The following is a 17,763-nucleotide window of genomic DNA, read 5'->3' as shown; positions in this document are numbered from 1 at the left end:
TCTTCTCTCTACATTTTCTTTCTGCTCAAATACAGCATCTCTGTCCGTCACAAGCCAACACGTAATACTGTTCCTAAGGCAGAGTGGGGTGTTCATACCCTGCAGTGGTGCTGTGTCCGCACCTCCAGCGATGCTCACACTTCCCAACGATCTAACTGCAACAACAAGTCAAATTCACAAGCCAAAAAAGTCATTTTTTCACATCCGTTCAAGCAGAATTTTTGCAAGCCCAGAGAACGGGAACGCCGCAGCTGGGCTGGGCTGTGCAGTTAGCAGCCAGGGTGGGTGGCTCTGGCAGACCCCAGCACTATGGGCAAGAGGCCCTGCAGTCCGGCAAGGAGAGGCAGCGCCGAGCCCTGCACGCTCAGCGAGGCTGGGCGCAGAGTGCTGCATAAGCACGCGCCGGCAGCCAGCCCACACACAGCTCACCACTTAAACCACAGGTGACCAAACAGCAGTTACACTTCAAACAGTTTTTTTTACTTTTATTTCAGGGGCATTGGCTGAATGAAGACAGGAAAGACGGAGGGATGTTGGGGAGGGTCTGAAGGATGGAGAATTAGGGAGAGGGGCTGGAGAGGGACAGAGAAAGGAACTGCACTGGGAGAGCTGCACAAGGTTGATGGCAATGCAGAGGACTTTGCTTTGACAGCTCCTAGAGATGTTCCCCCATGGCTGCCTCCTTTGTAGCTGTTCCTTTTTTCCTCCATCACATGAGGAAATGCTCTTTAAACCCTGCTGGTCACTGGGCAGTAGCTCCACAGGGTCCCAGCTGGACCCTATTTTGTTTCTCTCCTCACCACCACTGCCATGGCTGCAGCCTTCCCGCCTGCCAGTTTCTCTCCAGTTTGGCTGGCAATTTTTCCTGCCCAGGACCACAGGAGGAGGCCAGACCTGCAGGTAGGGAAGAGACAGCTCCCACTGCTCCGGGCACAGCAGAGTGGGTCCTGCTGCATCTGACAACCATCACAAAACCCACCACCACTTTGGATCTATGCTTGGTTACTTCATTCTCCAGGTAGAGGCTCTTCCAGAAAAGCGTGAGGCAAACGGCAAACAGGGATCTCTCCTCAGCCTGGGCAGCAAAGTGAAAGCTGGAGGAAGCATCATCACCCTCAGGCTTTGCAGGAACAGCTCCTGCTGCTGCAGGGTGAGATGCTGAGCAATCTCCATGGCTTCAGAGGCACCACTTGATTCAACCCTTCCAACCTGGGACCAGAGACTGGGCTCTTCTCAGCAGATCCCTTGGCTGAGCCAATACTCATATCATTGAGAAGTGTTTCAAAGGTGAGGAGACCAAGACCAAGACTGCTCCCTGGAAGGAACTCTCCAATTTCTATTTAGTTGCCCCCATCAGAGCAACATGAGGATCCTGCGTGGGACCTAGTGCTGATGCTCTCAGCCTGGCCTCTGCGCAGAGGCAGTGTCCATGCCAGCATGAGTAACTGCTGACCGATTGGCTTTGTCATCCCCTCCCGAGACCTCCAGCAGGCAAAGGTTCCGCCTGGGTTTTCCCTGAGGATTTTCTGAGGAGAAATTGGCACCAAGCATTGCATTAAACGGAGCACTGCCCTCACCTTCAGCAAGGTGAGATTTGTGGAGCAGATCTCTGCCACTGACAGGACAAGGACCGCTGGCACAGCACTGAGAGGGGAAAGGACTCCACCCTGTTCAGCTGCTTAAGCTCTCCGCATATCCCAGGCACTTGAATTGCAGAAGTGCTCGCAGTCTCTGGCTCCCCGTGCTGTGCTAAGATGCTGTGAGGTGGGGAAGGGTGCAGGGCCTGGGGAGCCCTGCTCGGCTCCTGCAGCCTCTCGGAGCCCACTTCCTCTGCGAGAAAAACGGCATGTGCTGTGCTGGCCTCGCTCGAGTAAGAGCTGCAGCAGCTGCAAAGCTGCAGCCATGCAAGGACCGTGCACTCAGGAGCAAGCATAACCTGTGCTGAGCAGTGGGGCTTGTCTGGCTGGAGTGGCAATGGCTCATCCACCCGGCTGAGCCGGTGCAAGCCGCCAATGGCACCGATGCTGCCCAGAGGCACAGCAGCTCCCTCTTGGCATTGAGAGCTGCTAAATCAACCTGTTTGTTAACTCAGCTCCAGGACTCAAGCCTGGGGATTGTTAAATGCCAGTGTTTACAAAAACTTTCCCTGTACTCTGGGACTGGGAAGTTGTGCTTCAGTAGCCAAGCTTTAATTAAAAACAAAGCAGGTGCATGAAAACAAAACTCAAGTGAGATTTGGCCTACGCAGCTGAGAAAGCTCTAGAAGCTTCAGCAGAAGCACAGCTGGGAGTAGCTGGTTCCCAGGGCTGCAGGCAACCACCCAACCTCTCTGGAAGCAAAACATCCCTCCTTGGTTTTAAGAAAGTAGTGACCATTTAAATAACAGCACAAACACTTCCTGATGGGCACTTTTCCAGGAGATCCAGCCAGCACAGCTCTTCCGGCCTTGCAGAGATGCTCCTTCCCGTTTTAGATAACTTAATGCCAACAGGCAGCACTGGACACACAATAGCTGGCGTGCTCATATTTTTTCTCCTGACCTTGCATACCCTTCATTACAGACAGCGTCAGCAACCTGCCCCAGACCTCAGCAGCAGCTCACTGCAGCAGACAACATTTTGGACAGAAAAACCCGCCTTGCTGCCCCGCAGGACCTCTCCCACCTGCAGAGCCCAAAGGCCCTGTGTGAGCTGCCCTGAGATACAGCATTGCCCCCACGGCCACGTGGACCAGCCAGGACCCAGGCTTGGCCACGGTCGCTGAGCCCTCTCATGCTACTTGCTGCTTTCCTTGTGCATCGCTTTTCACAGCCAGGTCCCATCCCACGGCATCAGGCCCTGGCAGTGCCGGGGGTGGCTGCAGCAGGAGGGATGCTGCACCCTAGTGTCCCTGTCCCTGGGGACTGGGCAACTGGTGGGTGCCATCTAGTGGCCTCAGCACCCAGGGGATCGGCTGGGGAGATCCCCGGGGACCCAGTCTGTCCCTCAGACAGGCAGCTGCTTCCCTTGTCTCAGCCATCAGCCTGGCGGGGGGGGAGACAAAAGGCAAAGGGAAGGCCACAGGGTAAAGCCAGCCACTGCCCTTGACCGGTGAAAATATGAGCTTTGAGGGTGAAACAGCGCGTTCCCCTTCCCCAGCCTGTCGGCTCTCCAGGTACCCAAGCACAGAGCTCAAACAACAACAGGGAAGTCACGTTCCTGCCGCAGCAGAGGGGAGAGGAGTGTGCTTGTGCCAGTGCTGGTCTCGCACGGAGCCTGCCAGCTGCCCTCCCCGTCCCCCAGCACGCTCACAGCTGCACACCGCAGGTGTCCAAGGCCCCGACCCTTCTCACACAGTCTACTAATAATCAAACCACACACTCCGGCTTTACTCTTGCAACCGTCCCCAAAACGCCTATTACAGCCATCTTCCCACTGAGCCAGCGCTTTCAGCTCCGTCACTCTGGGCCTACGCAGTCAGGAGCCAGCAGATCCGGTGCACAACTGCAAAAGGCAGGAACACCAGCAGGGAGCTTAGAGTGGTCCACCAAAGCCAGCAGTGTTTCAGAACGCTTTGGCTTCCTTCCTGCCATGCTCACCAATTTGCAAGGAAGTTACGCAAGAATTTCAAGGTCTACACAGCTACTGGTCAGGCCTTCATCCTCACAGTGTTTACTCCAAGCTCAGGGCACATGCTGCCCCCAGAGCTTCTGCCCCTCACTGCTGCTTGCTTCTTCTATCCCAGCAGCGGCAATGCCCTGCTTCCAAAAACGTGGCAGAACATCAAAACTTCACTGAAACTCCCAAACACTCAGAAAATAACTGCTAAGGGTCAGCGGGCCTATTTCAGCCTTTCCTCTGTTTGCTTTCTGCAGCACCCTGGTTCCCATCTCAAACAGGGTCAGAAAGCTCAGGTATCTGCCTTGAAAAGAACTGTTACATAGCACCTTCTGGTCTGGCACTGGTGTGGAATCACTGCATGCACCACCGCAGTTACAAGGGTTCAAACGTAAATACCTAGGATATCTTTCCTCCTTCCTGGGAAACACCGGTAGCTGCAGAGAGAATCCCTGGTCGGTAAAGTGAGCACACTGTAACGTGCTGTGCCATTGGCTGGTCCCCAGTGCCACCAGGAGCTGCCGTATCCACTGGTATAAATTTGGCTCTAGGTAAAAAAACCTGATGAGAAATTGCTCAAGATTTTCTGCATTTGGATGATGCTGGTAGGTAAAGACTCATCCTTCTTGCAGGCTTTCACCTCTTTGTCTTATGTTATTTTAGCACCGTGTTAAGTGCTTCCCCACCCCCTTCCCCACCACCTTTGAATCTTTTGAGTCACAAGCCTGCCTGGTGTTTGAAGACACAAGCAAGTTCCACTCTAACAGAGCTCCTCACCCCATGCCTGACAGGTAGCGATACTATAAAATTGTGTTTAAAAAAGCATCAGTATCTTCAATTACTTTCTTTTTTTAAAAATCAAGTTCCAACTCAGAGCAAATTCTCACACCAGACAGCAAGAGCGCTGTGATCCTATTGGAATAGTTGGCACAATTCTACTTCAAATTAGTGCTAAGAGCACTAGTTAAACCAAATTCTTTGCTGAAAGCTCCCCATTCCCTCGCATGGTTGGAAAGACGTTACACCACGAGTGAAGTGGTCTTAGTTAATAATCAGAAACATGTTACTATGCAAAAGCAATTAGGAATAAAAGACACCATCTCATCTCTTCCCAGAAAGCCACCAGCTGCTGTAAGCTGACTGCTTGGTAATAGTTTGCTTTTCCTCTGGGCTGAAATGCAGAATAGTCAATATGGCCGTTAGAGTCTGCTGGCGACCAAGAGAATCTGGCAGTGTCAAAAATCTATAAACAATGTTTTTGAGGTATTCCAGGTTGGCTCCCTCTCTGCTCTTATCTCTGAAATTCTTCTCGATTTCGCTCTGAAGTGCGGATACCTGGTCCTGGTGCTTCTCCTCCTCAACTAAGATTTTCTCCTGGAGCTGGTGAACTTGCATTTCCAGCTTGTGCTTCTGCTTCCTCAGTGCTACAATTTCCACTTCTTTTCGAGCCAGCTGCTCTGCATACAAGAAGAAGGTGGGCTCGCTGGTGGTGGAGAGATGAAAAGCCTGGGGAAGAAAGTCGGAGGAATCATTACCTGGTGAGTCATCGCTGGTAACGTCAGTCCCTGATGCCAGGTAGGTTTTGGATCCTTGAAGCCCATAAGGCAACACGACAGATCTCAGCTGTTCCAGCTCTTGGTCCTTTTCTGCCAGCACTGCCAGTGCTCGATCCCGCTGTTTGTGCATCTCCTCCTCCAGCTTCAGTGCCCGTTCCCTGTAGTCCAGCTGACATCGCTCTAATTCCTGCTTATGAATTTGCTGCAGCTGGGACAACTCTTGCTTCTTGGCTTCCATGTCTTGCTGGTGCTGCTTCTCTATTTCATCAGAAGACAGCTGAAGGGCAATGTATTTCTCTTTCAGGTCAGCCAGCTGCTCTTGAGCTTCCTCCAGTTCTTTAGCCAGATTGCCATCTTTGGCTGACTTGTTCTTGAGAACCACCTGTGCCCTCATCTTGTACCTTTCAAACTCTTCCTTCAGCTGCTTCAGCTCCTGCTGATAGTACAAAGCAGTGGCCTTCTCGCCATCCCCAGCCTCAGTGCCCTTTGGCAGCTCCAGCTCACACAGCTTCTCGATGTCCAGGGTGGGTTGACTCTTCTTAGCTGCTGCCTGCAAGAGCTTTTTCAGCTTCTCCATTTTATCCTTTAGAACATTAACATCAAGATTGGCTTCTTCTACATGAATATCAACAGGGGATCGGCTGGAGGCAGCAATGGCCAGGGTTTTGTTCTCCACATCCAACTGCACAATGCGGTCCTTTAACTTCTGAATGATCGCCTGGTCTTTCTGCTTGGCTTTTTCGTAAGTGCCAAGTAGCTCCGACACTTCAGAGACTTGGGCCTCCAAGTCAGCCACTCGCCGCTCCTCCATCTGGGCATGCTGGCGGAGCTGCTCCTCTGCCTGTGCAGTCTGGGAGCAAAGAGACATGGCAGGGTTAGATTAGTTCAATGCTCTGGACAGGAGGTCTCCAGTTTACACAGAGGCTTAATTCTGCTCTGCTGAACTCCAAACAAGTGCGGGCCATCCTTTTCCCTAGAACCCTGACTTGCCTTTTTGGATATTTATTTTGGGATAAACTAAACTAAAAGCATTTTTGGTTTTGCTCCCGGCTCTGCAGAGTTCCTGTTACCAGCATTATCTGCGTTGCTGTAGGTGTGTGGCAGGGAGGGAAGCAGCAAACTCTTGCCACAGTCTGCTACAGGATTTTTTAAAAACGTGTGCATGCTCTAAAGCTTTCATGCATCTTACTGCAATTTACTTAAATCCTATGCTTTGTTGCACTGATAATAATATAATTCAGTGGTTTATGAGTAACTACAGCAAACACCTGGTGTTTCATGGTTTTTACAGCATTGAGATCTGACTGTTAAGTGTTCTGGAGAATGGCAGCACTTGACAATCACCATCGTGAACTAAAACACAGCCAGAGTCAGATCACCTTCACCTCTGCCAGAGGGAAGCTGTTAGAGACCACTTCCAAAAAAAAAAAAAAAAGCAGCAAATTGCATTAAACCAGCCTGATGCTTCAGATTAGAAAGAAGAAAACATGTTCCAGAGTGCAAGGAGACAAGGAAGATCTCATTTCAGTGTTTCCAGATGCAAATCTGGTTACTGGTGCCAAACCCCTGATGCCAACCCCTGAGCACCTTGCCCCAACCCCTGATGCCAACCCCTGAGCACCTTGCCCCAAAACCCGCAGTTACACAAGTTCCTCTTTTCCACCATATATCCCTCTTCTCAGCTCTTCGCTCTTGCCCTGCATGCACACACTAGAGCCTTTCTCCTGTATTTATCCTTCTTCTTTCCCCAGAGCACTCAGAGTTTCACTGAAGAAGGTTAGTTTTCATGAGCTCCTGTAATTGTACCTTGCATTGCACTTAGATACTCTACAGAGACAAGACCACACTCACTGCCACAGGGGCAGAGGAAAGATCCCTCCTCCCAAGCTCAGCCACCGCCACACCTGACGGTAACATATTCAGAACCAAATGACACTGTGGAGGACAGTCACCACATAATCACCTCAAAGGTTGCTCCCAGATCCAATGGTGACCACCCCCTGACTAATGACTTATACATTGCATCACAAACAGCTTTTATTTTCCTCTGGGACTATCATCCCATCAATCAAAGCTGTGATGCTCTCATTTATTTCAAAATTCTCGGACTCTGAGGGACCAGGAAAGGGAATTTGTGCTCCTCCAGCCTCATACCCCACCCCAGTCACTGCTGATACATCCCACCCAGTGAGCTGCTCCAGGGCCCAGACAAGGAATTACCTTCTTCATCTCCTGCAACAGCTGCACTTGAAAGTGGTTCTTAAGGCTGGCCATCTCCTCCTGCAGATCCTGTATCCGGGGATCTGGCTTCTTGTTGTCCTCCTGAACAGCTTGCAGCTCTCTCCTCAGGTCTTCCACCTCCTGGCTCAGCTGCTTGATCTGCAGCTCATACCCCTCCGCGCGGTCAGCCATGCACGTCCTGCCGGCCAGCGCCTCCCTGGTCTCCTCCAGCTTCAGCTCTGTATCCTGGCGCAAGGTCCTCTCGTTCTGCAGCAGCTTCTGCAGCTCTCGCAGCATAACAGCGTGGTCACCCTGTTCCTGGGCTCGGTCGTGCTGCTGGGTGATCAGACGGGCTTTTGTCTCAGCTAGCTGGTCCTGGACAGACTTCAGCTCTGTCTCCAACTTCTCGGTCTCATCCTCTGCTTTCTTAATGGCATCATCCAGGTCCTGCTTCATCTTCTTCTTGTCTGCTTGGTACGAGGCTTCCATGCGGGACTTCTCCTGCGTGACTGTTGACAGAGCACTGGTCAAGGTGGCCAGCTGCGTCTTCAGCTGGAGCACTCTTTTATCAGCCTCACTAGCAGCAGATGATACATCCCCACTGCTTGTGCTGATGCCACTCTCTGAACCACTTGTCTCTTCTGATTTAAAAGAGGAAGTGGCAGCTGCGAGCTTATCATCCTCAGGCCCCGGTTCGCCCTTGGTACTGGCCAGACTGGCAGCAGTGTCTGCGCTGGTAGCTGTCCCTACGCTATCCTCACTGTGAACCGAGCTCCTGTCATCAGCAGAATCGGCAAAGGGCAGGCTGGAGCTAGCCATGGACGCAAGCTGAGCACTGCTCAAGCCAATATCTGCCTCATGAGACACGGACAATACTTTCAAGCTGGCTTCCAAGGCTTCTTTCTCTTTGAGTAGGCTCTTGTAGGCTCTAACGACATCCTTCAGCCGAACCTGGTACTGAAGAAGCTGCTTCTTTTGTGATTCAATAGTCTCTAGAAGGTCTTTTTTACTCGGGCCACCTCCAAAGTTCATGCCAAACTTCTCCATGATTCATGCAATCTGAAAGGAGAAAAACAGCACAAAAGGTAAATGAGCAGCAAAGACACACTGGCAGTCGACAGGAGCACGTAGCTAAGCAGGACCACATCCTGACCCCCGCCAGGACACCACGTGGTTAATAACTCTGCAATGCAGCTGCTACCCTGCACCCAGCCCTGCCAAGTACCCACTGCCCCAGGGGTCCTGCTCTGGGGGGAAACGCGTTTGTGCTACTCTGATGCCTCAAACTTCTCAACCAGAGCCAGAGAAAATGCTTTAACGCCTCGTACAGCAGCACGGCTGCAGCTGCTCTCCCTCAGGACTTCTTAATATATGTAATAAATAGGTCGATTTTCACTTTCCAAGAGAAACACTCCCCGGCCTGTCCCTGGGCTGCACAAGCGCCCACTGTGACGGTAACCCAGCCTCTGCCAGCTCTGGGAATGAGGCAGGGGCAGCTCCTGGGGTCCCTGTGGCAGAGGGCCAGGGGAAGAGGGGAGGGGAGTACAGGTGGGTGGGACAGGGATGTGGTGGGGCTTGGGGTGGGGGGTGAGCAAGGCACGGGGCAGGGATTGGGGGCAGCCGCTGAGGTGAAGGGGCTGCGGTGCAGTGGCAGGGGGCGGCAGGGCCGGTGCAGGGGGACTCAGGAGAGGCTGTAGCGCCATGGCAGAGGGCCTGTGGGGCAGGAGGGGCCGACACCCGTGGGGCAGGGGGAGCCTATGGGGCGGGGGGCCCGTGGGGCAGGGGCAGCGGGGCTGGAGGCAGCGCAGCCGTGGTACAGCAGAGGCCGTGGGGGCAGAGGCCCCGCGGGTCACAAGTGGCCGTGGGGGTCCTGTGCATCATGGGTGGCCGCGAGGGCAGAGGGCCTGAGGGTCACGGGTGGTCGCGGGGACAGAGGCCCTGTGCATCACAGGTGGCCGTGGGGGTCCCGTGGGTCACGGGCGCCCGTGGGACAGAGAGCCCGCGGGTCACGGGTGATCGTGGGGGTCCCGTGGGTCACGGGTGGCCGTGGGGGTCCCGCGGCCCCGCGGCGTTTCCAGGGCAACCCGCACGCCGCCGCCAGCCTTACCTCCGGGTCGGTACCGGCTGCGCACGCGCACAGCGCCGCACGCCACTTCCGCCGGACGGGGCAACAGCGCGCGAGGGGGCGGGGCTAAGGGGGGTGGGACGGGGCGGGGACGGGGGCGGGGCGGGGCTCCGGTGCAGAGAGCCGGGCCGGGGGCGGGCCCGGTGCGCGGGGGGCGGGGCCTGCGGCGCGGCGGAGCGCGGAGGCAACGGGGTGGCAGCGCCGCCGTCCCGTCCCGTCCCGTCCCGTCCCTCCCGCCGCCGCCGCCGGCGCCGCCGCCGCCATGGGCCTCACGGTCTCCGCCATCTTTTCCCGCATCTTCGGCAAGAAGCAGATGCGGATCCTGATGGGTGCGCGTGGGGGGCGGTGAAGCAGGGCCGGGCGGGGGGATGGGGATGGGGATGGGGCACGTACCGGTACCGGCGCCGCTGACGCCACCTCTTCGTTGCAGTGGGCCTAGATGCCGCCGGCAAGACCACCATCCTCTACAAGCTGAAGCTGGGTGAGATCGTCACCACCATCCCCACCATCGGTGAGTGCCCTGGCACCGGGCAGGGCCCCCACCGAGCACCGGGTACCGGGCATGGCCCCCCACCCTGCCTCTTGACAGCCAGCACCGGGCCAGGTCCCCATTGGGTACCGGGCAGGGCCCCCCACCCTGCCTGTCTCTGACAGCCAGCACCCGGCCAGGCCCCCGCCGGGCACCAGCTACCGGGCAGGGCCTGCCCCCCCCATCCCCCAGGCCGTGCCCACGCGGGTACCCCGCTTTCCTGTGGGTCCCCCTGGCCGACCCCGGCCCACTGGGGGCTGCTTGGGCGTCAGCCCAGCCCTTACCCCAGTTACCGATTGCTTGGCTGGGGCACGGCCACCAGCGGTGCCTGCTGAGGAGCCTGGCTTGCACCCCAAGATGTCCCTTGCAGTCCCCAGCGTGGGTATGGGCACAAGGCAGCTGCCCTGACCCGCCGTGCAGCGGGTGTGAGCCCCAATCTGCCACCCCGCTTTGCTACTCCACGGCGATGGAGCCTGAGCTGTTACCCATGGGGTGGCCCTGGCCCGTGGGGTACAGGGGCATTTTCATGGGCAGGAGGTTGCTCAGCCCATGCAGGTCCCGTCTGCCCAAGCTGGGCAGGCAGAGCAGGGCAGGATGGTGTCTTGCCAGATCCTGGGTGCGAAGGCTTCAGCGGGGTGCTCAGCACCTTCTACCGTAGTGTCTTCCACAAGCTGATGGAGGCGGATAGGGAACTGGCCGAGCTGCCAAGACAGGGAAGCTGGTCATCTTTGGTGTGCCATGCTGGCCAGCGCTGCCGAACATCTTTGTTAGTGACCTGGGTGACAGGGACAGAGCACCCTCAAGCAAGCTTGTGGATGGTCCTGAGCTAGGAGGAGTGGTCATGCTGCCATCTGGGGAGATCTGGGGCAGGCTGGAGAAACGAGCAGAGGAACTGCTTGGAGTTCAACCAGGGGAATGCTAAGTCCTGCCCTCGGAGAGGAACAACCCCGGGCCCTGGAGAGCAGCTCTGGGGAGAAGGCCCTGGTGGGAAGATCCTGATGGGATGGACCCTGAGCAAGCACCAGGCACGTGCCCTTGTGGCTTGGGGCCACCAGACTCTGGGTTGCACTGGGCAGAGTGCTGAGGGTGGGTCAGGAACTCCTGCCGCTCCACTCAGCTCTGCTGAGACACCTTGGGATGCTGGGTCTGGTGCTGGGGAATGGGGACAGGCTGGAGTAAGTCCAGTGCAGGGCCATGGTGGTGGTGAAGGGGCTGGAGCATCTCTTGTACGAGGACAGGCTGGGAGAGCTGGGGTTGCTCAGCCTGGAAAGGAGACAGCTCTGGGGGGATCTCATCTATGTGTGTAAATCCCTCACGGGGGGAGGAGGGATAAAGAAGGAGGAGCCCTGTACCAGAGGCAGTGGGCACGCTCTTCCCTTGCCCCTTCTGCCTGCCCCCCCGCCCCCCCTTCTCCCCCCGCAGGGTTCAACGTGGAGACAGTGGAGTACAAGAACATTTGTTTCACTGTCTGGGATGTGGGTGGCCAAGACAAAATCCGACCCCTCTGGAGGCACTACTTCCAAAACACGCAGGTATGTGGAGCACGGGCCAGGGTGGACATGGGTAGGGCGGGGGTAATTTATTCCCCCTGCAGCGGGGCTGGCCCAGGGTCCCCAGGGCTTGTGGCCTGATCCTGCCCAAATGGGGTGTGAGAGTGGCAGCAGGGAATGCATCCCGGTCCCCAGTGTAGTGGCCCTGCTGCGGTGGCACATGGGTGTTTGCCCCATCACCCTGTTGGAGTGGGGCATGGCAGAGGGGTCCGGCAGAGGAGCAGGCAAGGGGGCAGCACTGTCCCTGGGGTGCTCTGGCTCTGCAGGGGGGGTGCATGGGGGGCAGCAGGTGAGCAGCAGGTCCATTCTCCCTCCAGGAGTGCCTGCAGCCTGCTTGGGTTGTCCCCCTCTGTGCAAGCTGTCCACTCCAGCCTGGCTTCTCCCACAGGGTCTCATCTTCGTGGTGGACAGCAATGACCGAGAGCGAGTGCAGGAGTCTGCCGATGAGTTGCAGAAGATGGTGAGTGCTGGCAGGGACTGAGTCTGGCAGGGAGGTGGGCATCCCCCAGCCCTCCCCCACTGACCCAGTTCTGCACCAGCGCCTGGGTGGGTGCAAGATGAGACCTGGCTCTGCTCTGCCTGCGACGCAGAGCTAGGGCCATCTATCCAGAGGTGGGCTTGGGGACTTGACAGTGACTCGTCTGCCAGGCAGAGGCTGGATCTGCAGCAATCAGGAGCAATTGCAAGGGGGGGGTGGTGGGAAATGGCCAAGAAAACACGGTTCTACGTTTTACTTAGTCAGGGCTTTGCTAGCCAAGTGCCCAGGGCACATGGGGAGGGGGGGCAGCATCCAGAAACGACGTCTGAAAGCCAACTTGTGAGGTGGGGGTCATTTACTCATCAGTGCGGCTGCTGGAGGGGGCAGAGCTTCCTTGGGGAGGGAAGTTGGCTCAGAGCGAAGCGTGTCACAGCCTGAGAGCAGGGAAAAGACACAGGCAGATGCCCACTGCCTGCTTGCCATTGTTTGGAGAGCGGTTCCTCTCTCGTTCTGCCCCTCGTCCCCTGCAGCCCCACGCTCCAACATGGGCATCCCCTCTGTGAATGGCATGGGTGCTCCTGAAAGAGCATCCCAGTGCCACTGAGGCCTCCAGACAACGATGCAGGCAGGAGGGTGGCCAAGATACCGGAGGTGAACTGAGGAGCTGGAGAGCCCTCCCAGCTCTTTGGGTCTATCCAAGCTGGATCTCACTTGCCGGGGTGCTGGCGCTGCAGAGGCTCACCGAGGGCTCACCGAGGGCTCACCGAGCTCAGCCATTCCCGCTCTCTCCGCAGCTGCAGGAGGATGAGCTGCGGGATGCCGTCTTGCTGGTGTTTGCCAACAAGCAGGATATGCCCAACGCCATGGCAGTGAGCGAGCTGACTGACAAGCTGGGGCTGCAGACGCTGCGCAGCAGGACCGTGAGTGGCTGGGATGGCATCCCTGTCCCTGTGGGAGGGACCCCTGGGCCCACGGGGCTGCTCCCGGGGTGCAGCGGGCTGACAGTTTGCACAGCCCAAAGCCCTTTTTTCTGTTTCCCTCTGTTCTGCAGTGGTATGTGCAGGCAACGTGTGCGACCCAGGGCACGGGGCTCTACGACGGGCTGGACTGGCTATCGCATGAGCTCTCCAAGCGCTAGCTGGGCCGGTGGCACAGGAACCAGATGAGCTGGAGACATCTCTTACAACTGCTGTTTTGTTTGGTTTTCTTTGTTTTATTTGGGGGGGTGGGGAGGGGTGTTTTTCCTTTCTCCCCAGAGTGGCCTCGTCTCTGTGTTTATCTGGTAGGACTTGAATCTCAAGGACTCTTCGGGCAGCTCCACTTTGTGGTGTCCTGCCTTCACGCCAGCAGCACTGCGTGCTGGCTGCCCTCCCCACCTGCATGTGCCATCTGCGAGAGCTTGCCCAGACCTGCTGGGGTGGCATGTCCCCAAGTGTCCCCACTCCTCGCCTGGAGCCAGCAGTGGGGGCTGAGCCTGGGAGGCAGCCCCACTGCTGCAGGACAGGAAGGATTCTCCTTTTTATCCTTCGATAAACTTTATAGTTCTCTTTCTCTTGGGGAGGGGGCATATGGCTGCATAATGTGCTGTTGTATATCAAGTAATTAAACACCACCACTTTGTACCCTGCGCCCGGCACGTTTCTGGCTGGCTCTGGCTGCCACCTGAGAACTCACTCCCCAACATGCATCTTCCAGAAGCACCTCAGGGTGTGGGGATTTGGGCCTTAATAAAACCCTGTGTGCGCTATGTTAGGATGCAGAGGAGGTGGGCAGAGGCTCTGAGATGTGTTTGCAAGCTCATTTCCTTGTCCCCTGGTGACAGGAGGGGATCTGACCTCTTTTATAGCTGTGCTGGTGTGCTCTTGGGGTCAGTGGTGCCTCCACAGGATTCTGTGATGCTGGCTGCCAGCCCCAGGGACTGGGGCCATGCTGGGGGAAAGCCCTGCGGGGTCGGCTCAGGCTGCATGCTGTGGGAGTGCTAATGGGGTTGTAATTAGTGGGACTGGGCAAAGCCAAGCCTTTGGCAGCGCAATGACAGCTGTGATCTGGTAGTGAGGGGCCGAGCTGTGGGCACTGGAGGAAGTGAGAACAGCCTGGTTCTAGGTGCTGCCTCTGGAATGCCCAAGGCTGGCTGGCAGGAGGCAGCCAGCACGGAGCATCCCGTGGGAAATGGCAGCAGCAGTGCCATGTGTGGCTGGGGTAGTGAGAGGATGCATCCCTATAAGGCATGCTGGCAAACTGTGCCCTGCAAAAACACACTCTCTGCACAAAGCTGTGTGCTGGCTGCCCCCCAGGGCTGGCCCTGCAGGGATGCGCTGGCTGCCCACCCCAGGGTGTCCCAGTGGGGATGCCCTGGCTGTCCCATTGTAATGGCTCAGGCAAGTGCTCAGTGCACCAGCACCCATCCTCCTGGGGGCTTCCACCCAGCCCAGGGGTGCCTGGCCAGGGAGTGAGTGATCAGCAGGAGCTGGGTCAGGAAGACGGGACCCGGGTCCTTTCACAGCCTTGGGAGCTGAGGGAAGCTGAGGTTCTCAGGGCTCGACGCTGCTGCCCCAGAGCCCTGAATGCCACCGGAGCTGCTGCAGGTTGTTGCCTTTGGTAGTGAAAAGTAGGGGGACAGGATGGGATTTGGGGATCTCCTGTGCTTTGGTGCAAGGTTTCCCCAGAGCATGTGGCTCTGGGGTGCAGCACCAACGGTCTGGACTGGTGCTGGCTTGGAGCTGGCATCGCTCATGGTGCAAAGACCCTGAGAGTGGGGCCACAGGCGGAGATGGAGACATCAGGCTGGACAAGCAGTAGATGCACCTGAGGTGACCCCGTGATGAAAGGGCACCAGGCTTCATTTCCAGCATAGCTAGGGAGCCCTTGGGGACTGAGAAGGGACCAGAAGAAGCCATATCCCAGCCAGTGGTGCATCAGCCACTGGGCTGCTCAGCTGTGAAACAGCCTCCCCATGATCGCAGCAGCCTCGAGCCTCAAAAGCTGCTTTGTAGCAGAGGACAAGATGATGCCAGTGCCTTGGCTCACTGCCACGATCCTGGAGGATGGTTAATCCCTGCAAGGTGGGTGATATTGGATGACCTATCCCATATGGTTCCCACCACCAGGCTCCCTCCCCTGGGTCATGCATGGTTGTGCTGGCACTGGAGAAGGCTACGTGTCTCCATCTCCCTGGAGACAGCCTAGAGCAGTAGTCTGGCGGGGACTCAGCTCTATGTCCAACATGCACAACCCCTCTGCACCCAACAGCGTGGTGCACTGCAGGGCTGGAGCCCCACTCACCCTGCTCTCAGAGTGCCAGGGAACAAGAGAACAGCCACACTGCAAATGATTTAATGCTCCATTTAGCACTAGTTCCTCCATCTTGCCCTGGACGTCACCCTCAGGCTGAGACGAAGTGCCCTGGAAATGCCGGCTGTAAGGCTGGGGGATGTCCCTTTGTCACTGACCACTGCCACCTCCAAGCCAGCAGCACAGCAGTGCACGTGCTGCTGCTATGCCCTTTGCAGCTCTGCCAGTTTGCTGCCTGCTCTGTGCCTGGCTGCCTCCAGCCCTGCCCGTTCCTCACAGCCCTCGCTGCGGCAAATGCCCGGCTGTGCCCCAGTCCCCTGTCCTCCAGCAGTGTGGCCAGGACATGTCCCCTTGGCCATGCCGAGATCCCTGGTTTGCTCAACACTGTTGGCAGCTGCAGGAGCCCGGAGGCAGAAGAGCAGGTAGGAGAGCTTGCTGCCTGCTTGCTTCTCCAGGGCTGCAAAACCTGCCTGTGCCCAGGGCATTGCACAGTCACAGCAAAGGGCAGGGGCTGCACCCCAAGCTGGGGAAGGAGCCCCCTACCACGCTGCAGCTGCCAGCAAGGGATCTCTATGGGGTGGCACCTTTGCATGAGATGCCAAAGGGCTGGGGGGGGGGGTCAGCTCTGCACCACCCCACCTCTATGGCCACGCACCCCGAGGGCTGGCTCCCCGCAGGCTCCCAGCACCCTGCAGCATTTCTGGTGCCCCAGGAGGGCACCTGCAGACCCACCTGCCCGCCTGGCCCCTGCAAACACCATGTGAACAGGCACATCAGTGACAGCATCCTGCACTGGTCTGCCGAGGTCTCTCCTGCTGGGTCCAGCAGCATCATTTTTAAATATTTTTGAAGGGCTGGGTATGAAATCGTGGCTCCACTGCTAAGCGGAGTTCCAGAGCCTGAGTGCTGGTGCTTGCAGCCGCCAGCCTCCTGCAACCCCTGAAAAAATGCACCCAAACCCAGCCGAGTCGCTCCATGTTTCTGGGAGGAAAGGCTCCTTTGGAGCTGCCACAAGTGCTTGGAAGTCCCAGACTTGAGCGGGTGTTTTGCAGCCTCACATCACCTGGCCACAGCTTCGGGTATTGCCAGGGCATGGCAGTGCACAGAATTGTGCACAGTTCTGGTCTGCTGCCATCATGGCAATGCCACCCATCCTGTCCCCATCCTTATCCTTGGGCTGGACATGGTTGAAATCCCACTCCCATGGGCTCCGTGTGTGTTGTGGAGCTGCCTGGGGCTGTGCCAGCTGTTTGCAGCCCCAGCTGTGCTGGGTAGCCCACTGGCATCGGCATCGCACAGGCTGCAGTGCATGGGGGGAAGGAGCTGCTGGGCAGAGCTGTGGCCTGAGGGTGCCAGAGGCCCAGGGATGCCCAGGCCATCCTTGCTCACCTCTGTCTTACAAGTCTGCTCAGGTGTTGGAGAAGTGGGAATGGGGACAGTAAGAATTTCTCCGCAAGGTAGCTGGTCAGTAATACTTGCCATGAGTTTGGCAGGTCTCAGCCACCTCTCTGCAGGCAGCAGCGTGCTGACGTGGTGCTGGGATGCTGCCACAGCTCAGCTGGGACAGCCAGCCAGCCAAGACTGGGCTCCGGCTGGTGCACCTGGTGTGCCGTTTGTGCAGGCAAGCAAAAGCCTTCACTAACATCCTCAGGCCTGAGATTTTTGCAAGTCTGAACGATTCCCATAACATGGCTGTATACTCCTGGGATGGTTTTTCACTTTAGAGAAGTCCATAGAAGATTTTTCTCTTCTAGAAATTATTTTTTCTTGCTTATAGACACAAACTATGCTAGAGCCCAACGTTGTCCTGGGGGAGAGAGAGGACCCCTGGGCTGCCCAGCTGGCACACTGCAGCCTGCAGTCAGAGTGGTCTGCTGAGGCTGGGCTCCTAGCCAGGGGCCGTGGGCATGGGGGGACAGCGACAGCCGGGCAGTGTCCCACCGAGGTTGCGAACAGGGAGGACCCTTGCCTCGGGCTCAGCCCCCCAAACTGTTTTCCTTTGGCTGAAGGAAACAACTGTTATCCTTCAAATAAAACCATTTCTTCAGCCTGCAGCCATGTTCCATGCCAGTGATGGATGCCTTTATGCTGGCCGCACCATTAAATTCAACTTCCTAACAAACAGAAGCCCAAAACTTTTTATTTAGATCATGGATCTGCCATGCAGCTGGGACCCATCGGTTCTGCAAAGTCTTGAGTCAGGGTGGCAGGCCCATTGTGGGATCTGGGATGGCTGGAGCTGGTCCTGACTGTGCTGGCAGTCCTGCCTGACAACGGCCTGAGACAAGCTCAAGCAATACCGCAGCTCGGGGGCTCGCCAGCCACTATGCCAGGGGGCTCACAACAGCCACAGCAAGTTTTTCCCTTCTTGCCTATCCCGCACAGCCCTTTGTTCCCCAGTTCCAGAGACTCCCCAGC

The 17,763-nt window shown here is 57.0% G+C and overlaps 2 protein-coding genes across 2 annotated transcripts; one reads left to right on the top strand and one right to left on the bottom strand.

The window, feature by feature from the left end:
- Nucleotides 1–4,627: 4,627 nt before the first annotated feature.
- Nucleotides 4,628–9,517, bottom strand: GCC1 (GRIP and coiled-coil domain containing 1). The gene is made up of 3 exons (XM_040596194.1): nucleotides 9,480–9,517; nucleotides 7,373–8,431; nucleotides 4,628–6,002 (listed from the first exon to the last, which is right to left on the bottom strand). The coding sequence occupies exons 2-3, from the start codon at nucleotides 8,417–8,419 to the stop codon at nucleotides 4,698–4,700; spliced, it is 2,352 nt and encodes a 783-aa protein (XP_040452128.1). The 5' UTR covers nucleotides 8,420–8,431; nucleotides 9,480–9,517; the 3' UTR covers nucleotides 4,628–4,697.
- A 132-nt stretch (nucleotides 9,518–9,649) lies between these two features.
- On the top strand, nucleotides 9,650–13,676 carry ARF5 (ADP ribosylation factor 5). Its single transcript, XM_040596823.1, has 6 exons — nucleotides 9,650–9,826; nucleotides 9,928–10,008; nucleotides 11,449–11,558; nucleotides 11,965–12,036; nucleotides 12,849–12,974; nucleotides 13,106–13,676. The coding sequence occupies exons 1-6, from the start codon at nucleotides 9,760–9,762 to the stop codon at nucleotides 13,190–13,192; spliced, it is 543 nt and encodes a 180-aa protein (XP_040452757.1). The 5' UTR covers nucleotides 9,650–9,759; the 3' UTR covers nucleotides 13,193–13,676.
- Nucleotides 13,677–17,763: the final 4,087 nt, after the last annotated feature.

Source organism: Falco naumanni, chromosome 5 (assembly GCF_017639655.2).
Source record: "Falco naumanni isolate bFalNau1 chromosome 5, bFalNau1.pat, whole genome shotgun sequence".
NCBI lineage: Eukaryota > Metazoa > Chordata > Aves > Falconiformes > Falconidae > Falco > Falco naumanni.
This window is presented reverse-complemented; position numbering and strand designations above follow the sequence as displayed.